Genomic DNA, 15,635 nt, shown 5'->3' with positions numbered 1-15,635 from the left:
CTTACTTGCCCTAGCACAGAAGGCCCAAGACTGAATTTTAGATTCACCTGACGGTTGGTGACATTTTCAAGGGGAAGCGTCACCATTAACGTAAACAGCTTTAAACCATGACAGTACAATGTCAGCAAATCCGTGTAAGCATAGTCTATGTTTCTGCTTCTTCTAAATGGCAAAAGAGATTAAATTTGTTTTTTGAAAATTCAATAATGCATCATTTTTTATCTTAATTTTTTCCCCGATTTTCAAAGTAATGTGTCTAACTTAGTAGAAAAATTACTCATAATCTTATCACCCAATCAAATACTCTTAGCATTTCAGTATATTTCTAATTTTTCAATTGAAATGTTTTCAAAGAAGTACATGTATAGTTTAAAAACTCAAATGCCCAACAGAAAGGAAAGCCTATGTCCACACAAAAACTTATACATGAATATTGCAGAGCAACATATTCACAATGGCCCAAACTGGAAACAACCCAAATGTCCATCGATTGATAAATGGATGAATAAAACATGGCATATCTGGGGGCCGGCCCGGTGGCTCAGGCGGTTAGAGCTCCGTGCTCCTAACTCCGAAGGCTGCCGGTTCGATTCCCACATGGGCCAGTGGGCTCTCAACCACAAGGTTGCCAGTTCAATTCCTCGAGTCCCGCAAGGGATGGTGGGCTCTGCCCCCTGCAACTAAGATTGAACACGGCACCTTGAGCTGAGCTGCCTCCCGGATGGCTCAGTTGTTGGTTGAACCACAAGGTTGCCAGTTCAATTCCTTGAGTAACTAAAATTGAACACGGCACCTTGAGCTGAGCTGCCGCTGAGCTCCCGGATGGCTCAGTTGGTTGGAGCCTGTCCTCTCAACCACAAGGTTGCTGCAACTAGCAACGGTAACTGGACCTGGAGCTGAGCTGCGCCCTCCACAACTAAGACTGAAAGAACAACAACTTGAAGCTGAACAGAACCCCCCACAACTAAGACTGAAAGGACAACAATTTGACCATTGTTCCCCAATAAAGTCCTGTTCCCCTTCCCCCAATAAAATCTTTAAAAAAAAAAAAACAAAAAACAAAAAAAAAACATGGCATATCTGTACAATGGAACATTATTCAGCAATAAAAAGGGACAGAACATCTGGTACATACTACAACATGGATGAACTTTGAAAACATCATGCTAAGTGGAAGAAGCCAGACACAAAAGATCATATATTGTTGGATTCTGTTTATATAAAATGGCCAGAACAGGAAATCTACAGAGGCAGAAAGTAAATTGGTTATTGCCAAGGGCTGGCGGACAGAGGAAGGGAGAAGGTAGAGATTGGGGAGTGACTGCTAATAGGGGTGACTGCGGAATTGCAGGGACACAATTTGCTAAATAAAAGTTGTGGAGATGGTTGCACTGTTCTGTAATGCACTAAAGACCACTAAATTGTATACTTCAAATGAGTGAACTGTATGGTATATGAGTGATCTCTCAATAAAGCTGTTTTAAAATGGTACCACAAGGCCTGTAATGGAAGCCACCTGTCTTCTGCTTAGCCCTCTTCCCCTCCCCTATGACTTCCCACAGGTTACCATCTTCAGCTCTTCAGCAGATTTCCCTAGGATCTATTCCATATTTTCAAATAATGTGTTTCTCTTCTTAAGCAATTTTAGACATTGTCTACTATCTTCCCACCATGGTAGAAGACAATTTATCTGTCACACTCACAACCCCCTCACATTACTTTATCCCCACATACCCCCTACAGTATTATAAAATTTGTTTTAATCAATAGTGTTTAACATTTTAGCTGTGGAAATACTGTTCACTACTGAACCGCTGTTTTTGCACTTTGTTTTCCTTTGAGTTTTGAATTGCTTTTCGTGTGTATCTAGTTTTCTATAAATCTCTGTGTTTTTCTAAATGCTCCAAATCACTCTCACCTGCCTATTAATAATACTTTCCATATACTCAAACTTATCAGTTCCACTATTTTTCTTGGGTCACCTTCAGCAAGAGTCTTCTATTCTCCTGCTACTATTTGGAGCAGTGTTTTTCCACGGCTGCTGCAAAACTGTCCTTGCGGAACTTTAGTTCAACATTCTTTGTTGGCTCCTTGGGTTACAAGAGCCAATATATTCCTCACAGTAGTTGGTTAACTCTCTCCTTTTCTGCACCTTCCTCAGAAAAGGTACATGAAGGGTACATTACTGTGTCCTTGCATACCTGACAATATCTTTTCTAACTTTCTCACTTGAAGTTTTTCTGGAATAGAATTCTAGGTCACTGCAACTACTGAAGACACTATTCCATTATCTTTTAACTTCAATATTGCAGTTGAGAAGTCTGGTACCATTCTGGTTCCCGATTCCTGGTACGTGAACTTCTTTACTGTAAGTTCCTCTTTCAGAGCTTTTAGAATCTTTTATCATTGATGCTCTGATGTGCCTTAGTATGAGCCATTTTTTCATGCATCAAGCTGGACACTCAGTGGACATTTTTTTTTTAATTGGGGATATTGGGGAACAGTGTGTTTTTCCAGGACCCATCAGCTCCAAGTCAAGTCATTGTTTTCACTCTGGTTGTGGAGGGCGCAGCTCACTGGCTGGCCCATGTGGGAATCAAACCGGTGACCTGGGTGTTATGGGCACTGCGCTCTAACCAACTGAGCCAACTGGCCACCCTCAGTGGACATTTTTCAATCTGGAGGTTCCTGTTCTTCAAATCTGGAAAACATTTCTTATATTATTTCTTTTTATCATTTTCTCCCCTCGGTTTCCCCTTTTTGTAACTAGTATTAATTGGATTTAAGACCTCTAGTACTAATGTTCTAATTTTATTATTTTTTACTTTCTATTTTCTATTTCTCAGTCTTTTTTCTGCATTCTAGAACATTCCCTCAACTATATTTTATAACCCCTCTAGTACAATTTTTTTTTTTTTGGCTATCATTCATAAGTTTAATTTATACTTCTATTCTCCGATTGTTCCTTTTTAATATCATCCTGCTTTTTCATGGATATGATTCCTCCTCTCTCTGAAGCAATTAGTTATAGGGCTTTATAAAGTGTTTTCTTCTACTCTATGTATTTGTTTTCTCTGAGCTCTTTTTTTCTATTGTTTGTTTTGATCTCTCTTTCATATTGGAGGCTTTGTCTGCTAAGCCTTGGCCCTTTGTTCATTTTAAAATGTAAGATACTCTGACGCTGGTTGGAAGCTCTGTGGATGCGAGGTTTCACTGGCAGGACTCACCAAAGGGTGTCTGACACACAAGCCAGCTTTTCATGGGTGGGAGGTGATGTTGGCAAAATGTCAGTATCTCAGGGCCTTTTCTCGAGGTCAGAGCCACTCAGATTCCTCCAATATTTTGTTTAAGATGTGTAAGCTTGGTTAGTAATATTCCAAGACCATGGTAGGGTAAAGACCAGTCTTTTTCTCTACCTGTGCTCAGATTGGAGGGTGAGCCATAAAAAAAAACCACACCTTTTTCTGTTACCAGTTGAGACACACACACACACACACACACACACACACACACGCACACAACGGTTTTGCATCTATATATATATATATATATTATTAGTTTCAGGTGCACAAGACAAAGTAGTTTATCATTTATGTCCCTCACACTGTGTGAGCCCCCCTCCCCCCATTGCATCTGTTTTTAATTTATATTAAGAACTTCTTCCATATATCATTAAAAGTATTTGCAAATCTCATATTGCATGTGAAATGGAGCTTTACTGCATTCAATCTTGGTTTTTCTCTCTACTGAACATTTATATTGTTTCCATATTACTGTTTTTCAAAGATGACAGTTTCAAGAGAATCTTAAATTTACTTTATGGTCTTTTCTATGCAGGTTACATTCAGTATGCTGGAAATTTACAACGAACAGGTAACAGTGATTCTACTTTCTGACACACATCTGAGAGACTCTGCAGCTTAATAAACGTCATCTGTCGTAGAAATAGTCAAACCTCTGTAGCCGGCCTTTGACTTCCCGGCCCTAACTCGCTCTCCAGCTTCATTTCATGCCCTTTATCTCCACGCACTCTGTGCTTCAGCCACATAGGACTCTGCTTCCTTTACAGAACTGTCCTTTTTCCTACATCGGTTCTTTCTGTGCCTGGAATACCTTCCCTGCTGTCTCTGCCCGTAAAGAAACCCCTCAACTGTCCAGATCCAGCTCAAGTGTCAGCTCCTCTATTCATCCTGAGACAGTTGACCTCAGCTGGCATGGTGTTGTACAGGGGGGGCCACATTTTATCGCCAAAGCACCAGATGCTCAATATTTTAGGCTTTGAGGGCTATACCGTCTCTGCTGCAACTCCTCACCTCTGCCCTTGCAGCACAAAAGTAGCCACAGACAATATGAAAATGAATGGGCGTGGCTGGGTACCCATGCAACTTTCTTTATGGACACGGGAGCTTGACTTTCACAAAACTTTCATGTCACCATATATTTTTCTTTTAATTTTTCTTCAGTCATTTAAAAATGTGGAATGACATTCGTACCTCAAGGGTCATACACAAACAGGCATGGGTTGAATTTGGCCTGTAGGCCACAGATTGCATAGTCCTCCAGTAGTTAGAAAGATTGCGTGGTTTCAAATCCCAGCTTCCTCATTTACTACTATTGTGTTTCCCCGAAAATAAGACCTAGCCTGGACCATGAGCTCTAATACATCTTTTGGAGCAAAACTTAATATAAGCACCAGTATGGTATGGTATGATATAAGATGATATGATATGATAAAGACCCAGTCTTATATTAAAATAAGACCAGGTCTTATATTAATTTTTGCTCCAAAAAACGCATTAGAGCGGATGGTCCAGCTTGGTCTTATTTTCAGGGAAACACGATAGCTTGTGACTTTGGCAAATCACTATCTCAGAGCTCAGTCTGTTCATTTATAAAGTAGAGAATTTAAAATAAGACACTACACATTGAAATGTACTAAATTTCACACTTCTAACACAGTAACTCGCAAATATTAGATACTTAGCAAGTGTTTTTTCATTCTACGCCCTCCCTTTGTACTTATTACATTATCATGTCAAATGTTACGTACATATTTGTATCTCCAAAACAGATAATGTTTTCCTTGTGATTACCTTTCTGTTTGCAGCACTTGGTACAGCATTTGGTTTAAAATGGGTGCTCCCTAGTGTTTGCCAAATGGATGAATTGACGCAGGGATGTAGAATTGTAAGCTTCGTGTGGGCAGAGACTATATCCCAATAATTTTGGTGAACCACAAGCACCATGCAAAGCCTTGCAGTTAATCATCACTAAATAAATATTATCGATGAAATAAATGTCAGTGTTTTTCTCTTTACATTAAGAAATTATCCATTTTGATTCTGACTTCATTAATTACCACTGGTTTCCTTATTTTCTTGATTGCCATTTCCCTGTTTCTTATTTAGCTATATGATGAGGTTTTCTGGTACTGCCAGAAAATTTAACATTCATTTATTCGTCCAATAAATGTTCGTTGAGCACCTAATATAGTCTAGGCAGAGCTCTAACTGAAATAGACAAAAATCTCTGCCTTCCTGAAGTGTACAATTTTTATTCTTCCCCCTCGCCCCCCACCCAGGTAAGAGATTTGCTCTCTAGAACCAAGAAGCCTGGAGGGCTAAAAGTAAGGGAAGATCAACAGCTGGGCTTTTATGTGGAGGGTCTGAAGTCAGTGCCTTGTGAGAACTATGCACAGATTGAAAGGCTGATGGAACAAGGGACAAAAATAAGGACCACAGCTTCAACCAACATGAACGTCAGCAGCAGCCGATCTCATATGGTCATCACCATTCAGTTCAAGCAGGTGAGTTGAGTGAATGCCGTTGTTCCCCTCTCCCACCAAGGGTGACCTTTGGGAAGGATTTCCAGTAGCACAGTGAGCTGGTGACTATTACAGAACCCTTTCAGATTGGACCTCTGGATTCGGTGCCTACCTCCAACCACAGACTGTAGGGTCAGAAGCAAGAGAAAGGGAGACACTTGCTCTTTTCCTACCTCCTCCCACATCCACGCTCCCCGCTGGCTCCCAGCTTTCAGATCCATGAGCCTAGGGGACCATCAGAGCCCATCGACATTCGGAAGTACCAAAATACAGTCTTTGAAGCCAGATAATCCATGCAACTCTTTACTAATTTGAATCTTTGATCAACTAGAACATACTTATCTCTTTCAAACTCCTTGGTGGATATCAGAGAGTGACCTCTACAATGTCACCAGTTTGATTCAGAAATGGTTACAGTTGGCCCTCCATATCCACAGGTTCTGTATCCATGGATTCAACCAACCACGGATCAAAAATTCAAAAATAAAATGCTACGTCATTGCTGATGTGTGCCTACCATGACTGTATCTGTGCTAGACATGTACAGATTTTTTTTCATGTCATCATTCCCTAAACAATACAGGATAACAACTACTTACATAGCATGTACATTGTATTAACTGTTATAAGTAATCTAGAGACGTTTTAAAGTATATGTGAGGATATGTGAAGGTTATATGCAAATACTGCACCACTTTATATCAGAGGCTCGAACATCCACAGATATTGGTATCCATGGGGGGTCCTGGAACCAATCCCCCATGGTTCCTGAGGGATAACTGAATTCCCAAAGCCTGGGCAAACATTACAGTTCATACGATTTACCACCTCTGTCCTGTAAGCCACAGCACTAGCCAACAGACTATAGTAAATGAAGGTTGTCCTACTCTGGCCAAGAACAGTGGAAAAACACTGGGCCGTGTCTGACTGTCTACCAGCTCTGAAACTTTGGGAGATAGCTTATGCTTCTGATGTCTGTTTCCTGTTCTGCAGAATGAGATAAATAGCTCTCCTTACAGGAATGCTGGGGGACTTAAACAAGATACTGCATTTTAAAGAACTTTGTAACTTTTAAGCACCAGTCACTTGATACAATGGTATTAAAATTCACAGACTTTATATATGGTTTGCCCTATTTTTTTAACTTGATACTTTAAAGGCAAGAGAAGAAAGAAGGTGAAAAAAAAGATGAGTATGGAGGTCTAACAGCATACTCTATTGGCGTCAGTAAGAACACCTATTATCATATGCCAGGCCTGGTTAGAACCATTCATTACATCTATCATTTACCCTCATAACATCCCAGGAGTGGGCTAGTATCCCTGGCATTAAATACAACTGAGAAAGCTGAAACTCTGAAGTCATTTGCTCACAGTTATATAACCAGCGAGGGAAGCTGCCACGTTGTAAAATCCATGTTCTTCCCACTACCTGACCACGCCACCCTGAATTGTCACTCATTTTGCAGATTTCTCGGTATTTTATATTTACAGTGTCTACTGTCCATAGAAATACTAGAGCAATGACCAGTATCGAATATATCATTGGAAATAACCTTGCAGAATTGGGAAGGGGCAACTGACATTGGGGCCTGGTAATGGAATACTGTAAAATGTCATGGAAAAGAAAACACTTTAATTTGTGAATTTCATTACATCTTTTTTTAAGTGTGAAATACAATTAGAAAATGCATTTTAAAATGTAAACTAGATTGACTTCACGTGCACCCTGCTACCACTCTAAGAGCATGACCTGTGGTGCTTTCCTACAGGTTTTCCTAGACAGAGACCTCACCAAACAATCCAGTATTAATCTGGTGGATTTAGCAGGAAGTGAAAGGCAGAAATCTTCAGGATCCGAAGGAGACAGACTTAAGGAAGGATCGCGAGTTAACTTAAGTTTGACCAATTTAGGAAATGTTATCAGGTAAATAATCAGTAGACAGGTATTTATTTGTACCATAAAACTGACTTCTGATATCAAAAATTAGATTAATCCTGACTCTTGGTTCATGACTCTCTGTCATCATTGGCTCATGCTTGGTCCTTTTATTACTTTATTTTAAACTAATTAATTGCTTTTTAATGAGATGAACACTAAGAAAACCACCACCCAACCCAACAAATAGTTGGTCTTCCTTTCCTGTATTTTCCTTGCACGTAACTAGCATCTTGAATTTTAGGTTTTTCTGATCTCGTTCTCTCCCCTTCTCATCTTTCTCTCATCCTTTCTTGTTTTATCACATGTGAATATTATTATTTAGTGGCACTCATTTTTGAACTTTATAAAAAGGGTAAAGTATTATATTTTCTTCTGGATCTTACTTTTTGAAGTTATTAAGGTATAAATTACATACGGCAAAGTACAAAAATTTTAAGTGTTCAGCTTAATGAATTGTTACGTATGTATGTATTGATGTAATTAACATCCATACCAAGATATAGAACATTTCCCAAACTCAGAAAGCTCCCTTACACCCCCGCCTAGCTTTCACTCCCACCAAAAAAAAAAAAAAAAAAAAAGACCTTTGTCACCAAAGATTAGTTTTGCCTAACTGATATTATGCTTATGGTTTACATTTTGCATTTTTTGTGTCTTGTTTTAAGAAAATTAGAGTCAGAATGAGATCTGCCTATATTATACTTAAGTTCCTATCCATCTAGAGTTGATTTCAGTGTGTAGTGTTAGGTAAGCATCTTTACATTATTTTTTCCTGACAGAATACCAATTTTTCCAGTTACATTTGTTGAATAATAGTCCCTCCTTTCCCCACTGATCTGATATGCTATCTATCATACAGTAAAGTTCAATGTATGCTTAACTGTTTCTTGGCTCTTTAATCTGCTCAGTTGGTTAAAGTCTAAATATAATAAATACTTTATCTTCTTCCTGGATAATACACAGATCCTCGTCCTACATATTCAATTAATATGTAATTTAATTACATTATTTTTTAACCCCAAAAGACATTATTATTACTATTTTGTAGTGTTCATTCACATTTACCCCCCACACACACACTTTTTAAAAACTACTCATTCCTTATTAAAGCTCAGCTACTATCTGAGATCAATTTCCTTCTGGGTGAGTATACTCTTCCGAATTTCCGTTAGTGATCGTCTGATGGCAAACTCCCAGTTTGGTTTCTGTTCCAAATCTGTGAGATTAATTCCTTTTCTCTGTGATTACGATTTCTCACAGGCGGGACTGCCTCCTCCTGTCCCCCACTCTCTTCATCCCAGCACTGCTTTCTCTGTAGTCCCCCAGGGCGGGTGGGGGCTGAGGCGTTCAGTGTCATTCACTCTTCCTCTGGTTTTTCCAGGTTGATCTGGGAGAGAGAGCCAGTGGCCTTGCTGGTTAACTAACTTGCTTCAGCAACTTTGCACACAAGGTGTCTCAATGATCAGATATGATTCAGGGTCCCCTCTCAGATCTATGGGGTCACACAGGGGCTGTGAGCCGTGCTGCTGACACACGCCCAGGGAGGCAGAGCTCTTCCTGATACATTCTAATTTTAATTTGTTGTTCTGTATTTTTATTTATTTATTTATTTATTTATTTATTTATTTATTGCTTTCAGTGCTCTGGCTGATGCAGCCGTGGGGAAGAAAGTCTTGCACATTCCCTACAGAGATTCTGTTCTGACCAAACTGCTCCAGTCAGCTCTGGGCGGGAACAGCAGAACCGCTTTGGTAAAATGACTTTCTTGCAACCTGTTACACCAGCTCAGCCATTGTTAAAATTATTCTCCGTGTGCCACTAATCTAGATAGCACTCTGCACTGACATAGCACATTCTTACAGATTATCACATGACTCCTGGAGCGCTTTCTACTACGGTGTTCAAAGAAATTTTCTACATTGCTAATTATCATTTATTTATTTTTTTCTGTAGTTTGCAGGTTCTCTACAAGGAACATATATTCCTTTTATTATCAGGAAAAAAAACTAATACAATTTAAAAACTAACACGGTCGTGTTATTCTAATCAGCAGTCATTTCATGGCAAGACTGGAAATCAATTTGACCATGTTAGACACAGGCAGACATCCACCGTGGAGAGTATCTGCATCACGGCATCTCACAAAGACTCCAGACTCTCATTACTAAATGTTGGCCAAGTGGGTACAATGTGGCATGTTAAAATTAGAACTCTCTGTTCTTCAGCTTTGGGTACAGGAAGGGACAAAACTGGGCAAACTCTGCCTCCAGCCTCGTCTGGGCCTGCTGTCCTGGAGAGACCTGTTCTATATGCTCCTCTCTCTAGACGGCACTGGAAAACACATCCCTACTCTTGACTGTTTAACGATGCCTATTTAAAAATATTTCATGTTCGAGTTTTTCCGGTTGTCAGTACCTGTGGGCCTCAATGGGACATTCCCTAAGCATCTGGGCTAAAAGGTGACCGTAAGATGCCCTCTGAACTGTAGACTGCAAAAGTGAATCTAACGGGTCTCGGCAGATGTGTGCAAAGTCACCTGGGAGAGAGGATGACTTCTAGACCTGAGACACAGCTCTGACTGAGGCATCACTGTGCTTAACATGTTGCGTACGGATCACGAGAATCTTCACGAGGGATTTAAACCCCGCAGTACGCAACGTGTTAACAAAAAATGTGTGCTGGGTAGGAGGTTGGGCGTGGTCACTGGTCATCTCAGGAGGCAAATAAAAAAGAGAATTTGCAAAACCAATGTGCAAGCTCTAGAATCTCTGTGGCTCCCATCGAAAAGTTCATGTTCTTTATCACCAAAGTGGAGGTAATAGCATTCAGTTGAAAATACAGATGGTCCCTGACTTAACAATAGTTCAACTTAGAATTTTTTGACTTTAGGACGGTGCAAACGCCTTACGCATTCAGTAGAAACCGTACTTCACATTAGGAATTGTGACCTTTTCCTGCACTAGCCATATGCCCTCTGATCCTCTCTCGTGATGCTGGGCAGTGAGCCACCGCTCCCGGTCAGCTCGGCCCTCACCAGAGTAAATGACCGGCCCTCTGCAGTGTATTGTGTGCCAGTGTTGTTTTTGGATATTGTGCTTTGTGTGTTCGCATCCCCTCATGTCTACGAAACACCCATGTGTGTCTCCTGCTTCTGGTGAGAAGAGGAGGAAGGAAGGCAATTGCTCTTGAGATGAAACTCAAGGTCACTGGCCAACCGCAGGCTGATGGAAGCGTCTGAGCACGTTTAAGGTGGGCTAGGCTGAGCTATGGTGTTGGGAAAGTTAGGTGTATTAAATGCACTTTCAACTTAAGATGTGTTCAACTTATGACAGTGTATCGGGATGTGACCCCATCCTAAGTGGAAGAGCATCTGTATTGCTGTGGTGATTAAATGAGGTGATATAAATGAACGAGCTTTAAAAGCTGCAAAGCTAAATGAAGGTTAATGATGATTCGCCAGGCTCCTGAGCTCTGGATCACAGTCGGGGCTATTGGTTACACACAGCTACATGGGCCGTCACATTCCCTCCTGCCCAGACTCAGGGACCCTGCCCATCTCCACTGCACCCAAAAGCGTGTTTTCTCATTTGAATTCTAGGACAATTAATTCGAAGCTGATAGAGAGACTTGAAACCATGCAAGTGGCTAGTCATGAGCAGCTTTCATTTGGTCTCTGCGATGCTAACATTCAACTGTCATAAAACCCTGAGTAAATCTGCTGGGGACTCAATGATGATGGCAGTGGAGTGAGGGGTCCACAGCACAGGAGTTTGAATGACTCAGGGCTGGTCCCAGTCCCAGCTCCGCCCCCTATCTGGGTGGCCTTGGGCATATTAGTTTTCTCTAAGCCTCAGTTTTCAGAGTTGCAAAGTTTGAACAATACTGTAAATTACAAGATGGTCTCTGAATGATAGCTGTAGAAGATCAACAGTAGCAACAAACTCGCACGTAAAAAACCAAATCTGAAAGAGATATTTCTTACAGATAGCAGCCATAAGCCCAGCTGACATCTGCTATGAGGAGACATTATCAACATTAAGATATGCTGAAAGGTACGTTTATGAATATTTGTTACCCATATGGTTCTAAGTTCTACATCTGGCAAACTCCCCTAGCGCCCTTGAGGGGGACAGTTCCAGGAGAAGGCACAACAAAATGATTCGTGAGAGAAGAGTGGGAGGAAATAAAGAGGAGAGAGAAGTGGGACTCAGGGCTCCGGTGAGCCTGGCAGTTCTGGATGGGGGAGGAGCCGTGGGCGCAAATCAATGGGAGGGGCACTGATGCTATTCCTAAAGAGGGTAGATCTGTCTCCCTATAGTTTCCTGCCACACAGCATGGCCATTCACAGGTTTGTCCTTTTGTCACATGGGACACATAGAGAATGGCTGGCAGGGCATTTTTTTTGCTAATACTAGACGAGTGTGTAAGAGGCAAACTCCCAAGGTTGGCAACCAGCCACCAAGTCTGCAGCTTTCCCTGTATTGGTTCTCACGTCTCCAGGCCCCAAACACACACTGTAATCAGTATCCCTTCCCAGGGCAGGGCTACCATTGCCAGGTCCCTTCCCAGCTGACTGACTGGCCTGGGAAACAAGTCCACACAGTCAGTCCTGGCAGGAGGCTGTGACTGAACCATGTTCCTACTTTCCAAGGCAGGCACCTGGATCCTGCTTCTCCTGACCCTTTTGAGAAAGGGGAGGGTGTGGGGGAGGGAGCCTCTAGCCCGAGGTTGAAACCACTTGCAGCCACCACTCCTCCTTCCCATTTGCACAGCGGACATTGACAATCCACCACTGGGAGTCTCAGGCCCGCGTGCCACGCTGCTGGAGCTGGCCTGTGAAATAAGAAACCTATTTGTCTGCTCTAATGCCACTGTCAGGTCTCCAGGCTTGCACGTCAGACAGACTCTGGCGCCACCAGCTATGGGACCTGAACCTCCCGACCCATTTCCTCACACATTGAAGCGGGGAGAGACCACATGTGAACCATTGCTGGCAAACATCTAACTGCCGTGAGGTTGCTGCTCAAACATTATAGTTATTGTGCCTCCAAGTAATCGCCTCTCCTGGTTTTCCCTCTGGCCCTCTCTCCGGGAAGGAGCCCCTTGCATTTTAATGATAAATACTTGCATTCTCATTCTTTACTGTGCAGCTTCACTAGTGTTTTCCACTAATTCTTCCCGCATCTACACCACAAACTTCAAATTTTTAGCTCAAATTTTGTCTTTAGTAATATCTAGAAATTTCATTTTTTCTCTGCTTATCAGATGCAAATCTGTGGCTGGCAGTTTTTATGGGATTGTGTGATGTCAAGAGACAATGGTACACAGGGGTCCTGAGCTCTGGTCCCGGATCTGTCACGAACTATGTAACTTGGGGCAAACCATGTAAACCCTCTGTTCCTCAGTGAAAGGAGTAAGGCTGCCAGATTTGCAAGTAAATATACAGGATCCCCAGTTAAACTTGAATTTCAGATAAGGAGCAAGGAATGTCTGAGCATAGGTATGGCCCATGCAATATTTGGGGGCATCCCCTATTTTCTCTGGCTACACTAGACAGGAGTAAGTGAACCTGATAACCTCTAAGACCCCTCCTAACCTGGGGCACCAGGCAGAACAGTTGCTGACAGCTCCAGGGGTTGAGTTATTACAGTAGCAACAGTGTTTGAACAGATTTTTTCATTAACTGAATCAGCCCAACTGGCTGAGTGTGTTGAGGGTCCTGGCTGAGCTGCTTGTGTTTATTTGAACCATGGAAGGCACTCAAGTCCCTTTTGGTCTTAATGGTTTACTGGAACCTGACAGGGTGGAATCTGGAATCACCTGGGGGGGAGGGTGAAAAGCCCCCACTTTGACCGTTTGCGATCAAAGCATGGCCAGCTTCTGGCCAGAGCTCTGGAGGAGCTGCCCCAGCTGCAAAGGGGTCCGTGGCCTGAGAGTGTGCTCCTCTTTGCACATGACAGGGCTAAAAAGATCCGGAACAAAGCCGTGGTCAACACCTCGACGCTGATGAGAGAGTCGAGGGCAGAGAACAGTAAACTGCTGCTCAGATGTGGAAACTCCAGAATTACAGGTAAACTGAGTCAGGAGTCAAGGCTGAGTCCAAGCCAGCAGCCAGAGAGCGGGGAGTGAGAAGACGGGCCAGCACAGGCTTAGCCTGGATAGTCTGAGCAGAGCCCACCTAGGGGCTCTTTGTCCAGGACATTTTGGCCCTGACCTCAGGGGAAAAAAAACATCACTTCATTTTGAGATAAATATATTCACATGCAGTTGTAAGAAATGATGTCCCTGCCCTTTTAAAATGGTCACTGTAGTCTCATTTTATTGCTATTTTATTATTGATTTATTTTTGCCCTTAATCACTTTTAATACTTTAGTGTTTTTTTCTGATGTGTATTATCTCATGTTTTCAGTTTGCTTATACTGTTATTTCTTGATTTTTTCCCATTTTTAGATATTATCTAGTGAATTTCTACTATGAAAGACGACGTTTGCATTCTTATACTTGTACCCACCCTCAACCCTTCCTGCTATCCACACGCCTAACACAGAAATATCACAATCTTGATTAAATATTTTGTATGTTTTTATATCATAGATCAGGATTCAATGAGAAAACAAACTATTCTTGATATTTCAAAAGAGGATATTAGATGTTTACAAAACCATCGACAGGCCATGGGAGGACGGGTCAGGGAAAGTCATGTTACAGGGATTTGTGAAAAACCGCTACCATTAACAACTTTGGCTGCCTTAATGCCATTTTTATTTTGAGGCCACTATTTCTACTGGAATTACTGTTTCCTCACCAGAGTTTGATGGTGACCATTTGACGTTGATTCTGCTGATGGCCTCATACAGTTAAGTGATGTTTGAAGCTCAAGAAGCGTTAGTAGCAGCTCCTGTTGCTAAGACCACGCAGCCCTGGCTGCACATTAGCGCCATCTGCTGACCGGGCACCACTGAGACCCATGAATCAATCGCTGGGGGCAACAGTGGTTTGGAAAGTCCTCCAGGAGACCTCACTCTGCAATTAGTGAGAACCATGGCTTCCAGTTAAGGCCTCAGATTTCAGTTTGTCAGCATGAGGTAGATGTAATCTTATGCCCATTAATAAGTTAGAATGAGATGGATTTTAAAAGGCAAAATATAAAACAAAGTAAAATTGGTAAAAATGTTCAGCATCAAAACAGCGATACCAGAAGGTCCAAAACCTCTCGTGTCCAGCGCTCAGGCTCCACAGCCAGCATCCTGCCCTTGTGTACCGTTCCCCTCCCCCAGTGGAGCTCCCTCGATCCATGGGGACCCTGGTAGTGTCAGCACCCCCGAGCCGAACGCTGTCCTGCACCCACACACACAGGCTGCCTCCATGTCCAGCTCAGAGGGCAGGTCGCCCCCCGCCCCGGCACACCTCTGGGTCCCCACGTCCTGACTCCCTAAGATTTCAGCTTCAAATAAGCACTGCCTACATTAGAGTCCGTGCCTAGCCTGGTCCAGGAGTGGCTCTGCCTGGTCACAGATCTCTGTACCATCAAAAACTGGACATGCTTGACCTAAGGGCAGCATCTAATTCCCATCGTTCACAAAAGCACAGACACAGAACACGAGAAAAACAATGCAGGAGAATTCTCCCTGAATCCCCGGCCTCAGAGGAATCCCCTGTAACCACCGTATAAAGCAAATCACTCTCACCTGCCCACAGGAATAAAAACATCGAGCGTGGAGCTTCACGCCTCCTCCTGGGAGGACCTCCTCGCTCTAGTGTCCTAGTTACTAAAAGGAGAGCGTGTCTCCGTGGAGCTCACCGAGTGACTCCGTCCCACGTCAGTGCTGCTCAATCCTCCTCCTCCCCTGCTGGGTGTCCCGTGTTTTC

At 42.5% G+C, this 15,635-nt stretch overlaps 1 protein-coding gene across 4 annotated transcripts in view; it reads left to right on the top strand.

The window, feature by feature from the left end:
* The window catches only part of LOC109446977 (kinesin-like protein KIF28P), a 50,470-nt gene that overhangs the window by 15,161 nt on the left and 19,674 nt on the right, over positions 1-15,635 (top strand). For all 4 annotated transcript variants that reach the window (XM_074316898.1, XM_074316896.1, XM_074316895.1 and 1 more), the window contains 6 exons: positions 3,838-3,873; positions 5,582-5,806; positions 7,596-7,750; positions 9,405-9,516; positions 11,750-11,817; positions 13,726-13,835. In XM_074316898.1, the coding sequence (XP_074172999.1) occupies positions 3,838-3,873; positions 5,582-5,806; positions 7,596-7,750; positions 9,405-9,516; positions 11,750-11,817; positions 13,726-13,835 (706 nt within the window). The remainder of the gene's footprint in view (positions 1-3,837; positions 3,874-5,581; positions 5,807-7,595; positions 7,751-9,404; positions 9,517-11,749; positions 11,818-13,725; positions 13,836-15,635) is intronic.

Source organism: Rhinolophus sinicus, linkage group LG12, assembly GCF_036562045.2.
Source record: "Rhinolophus sinicus isolate RSC01 linkage group LG12, ASM3656204v1, whole genome shotgun sequence".
In the NCBI taxonomy this organism is placed as follows: domain Eukaryota; kingdom Metazoa; phylum Chordata; class Mammalia; order Chiroptera; family Rhinolophidae; genus Rhinolophus; species Rhinolophus sinicus.
The sequence above is the reverse complement of the archived record's forward strand: the minus strand, read 5'-3'. Positions and strand labels throughout refer to the sequence as shown.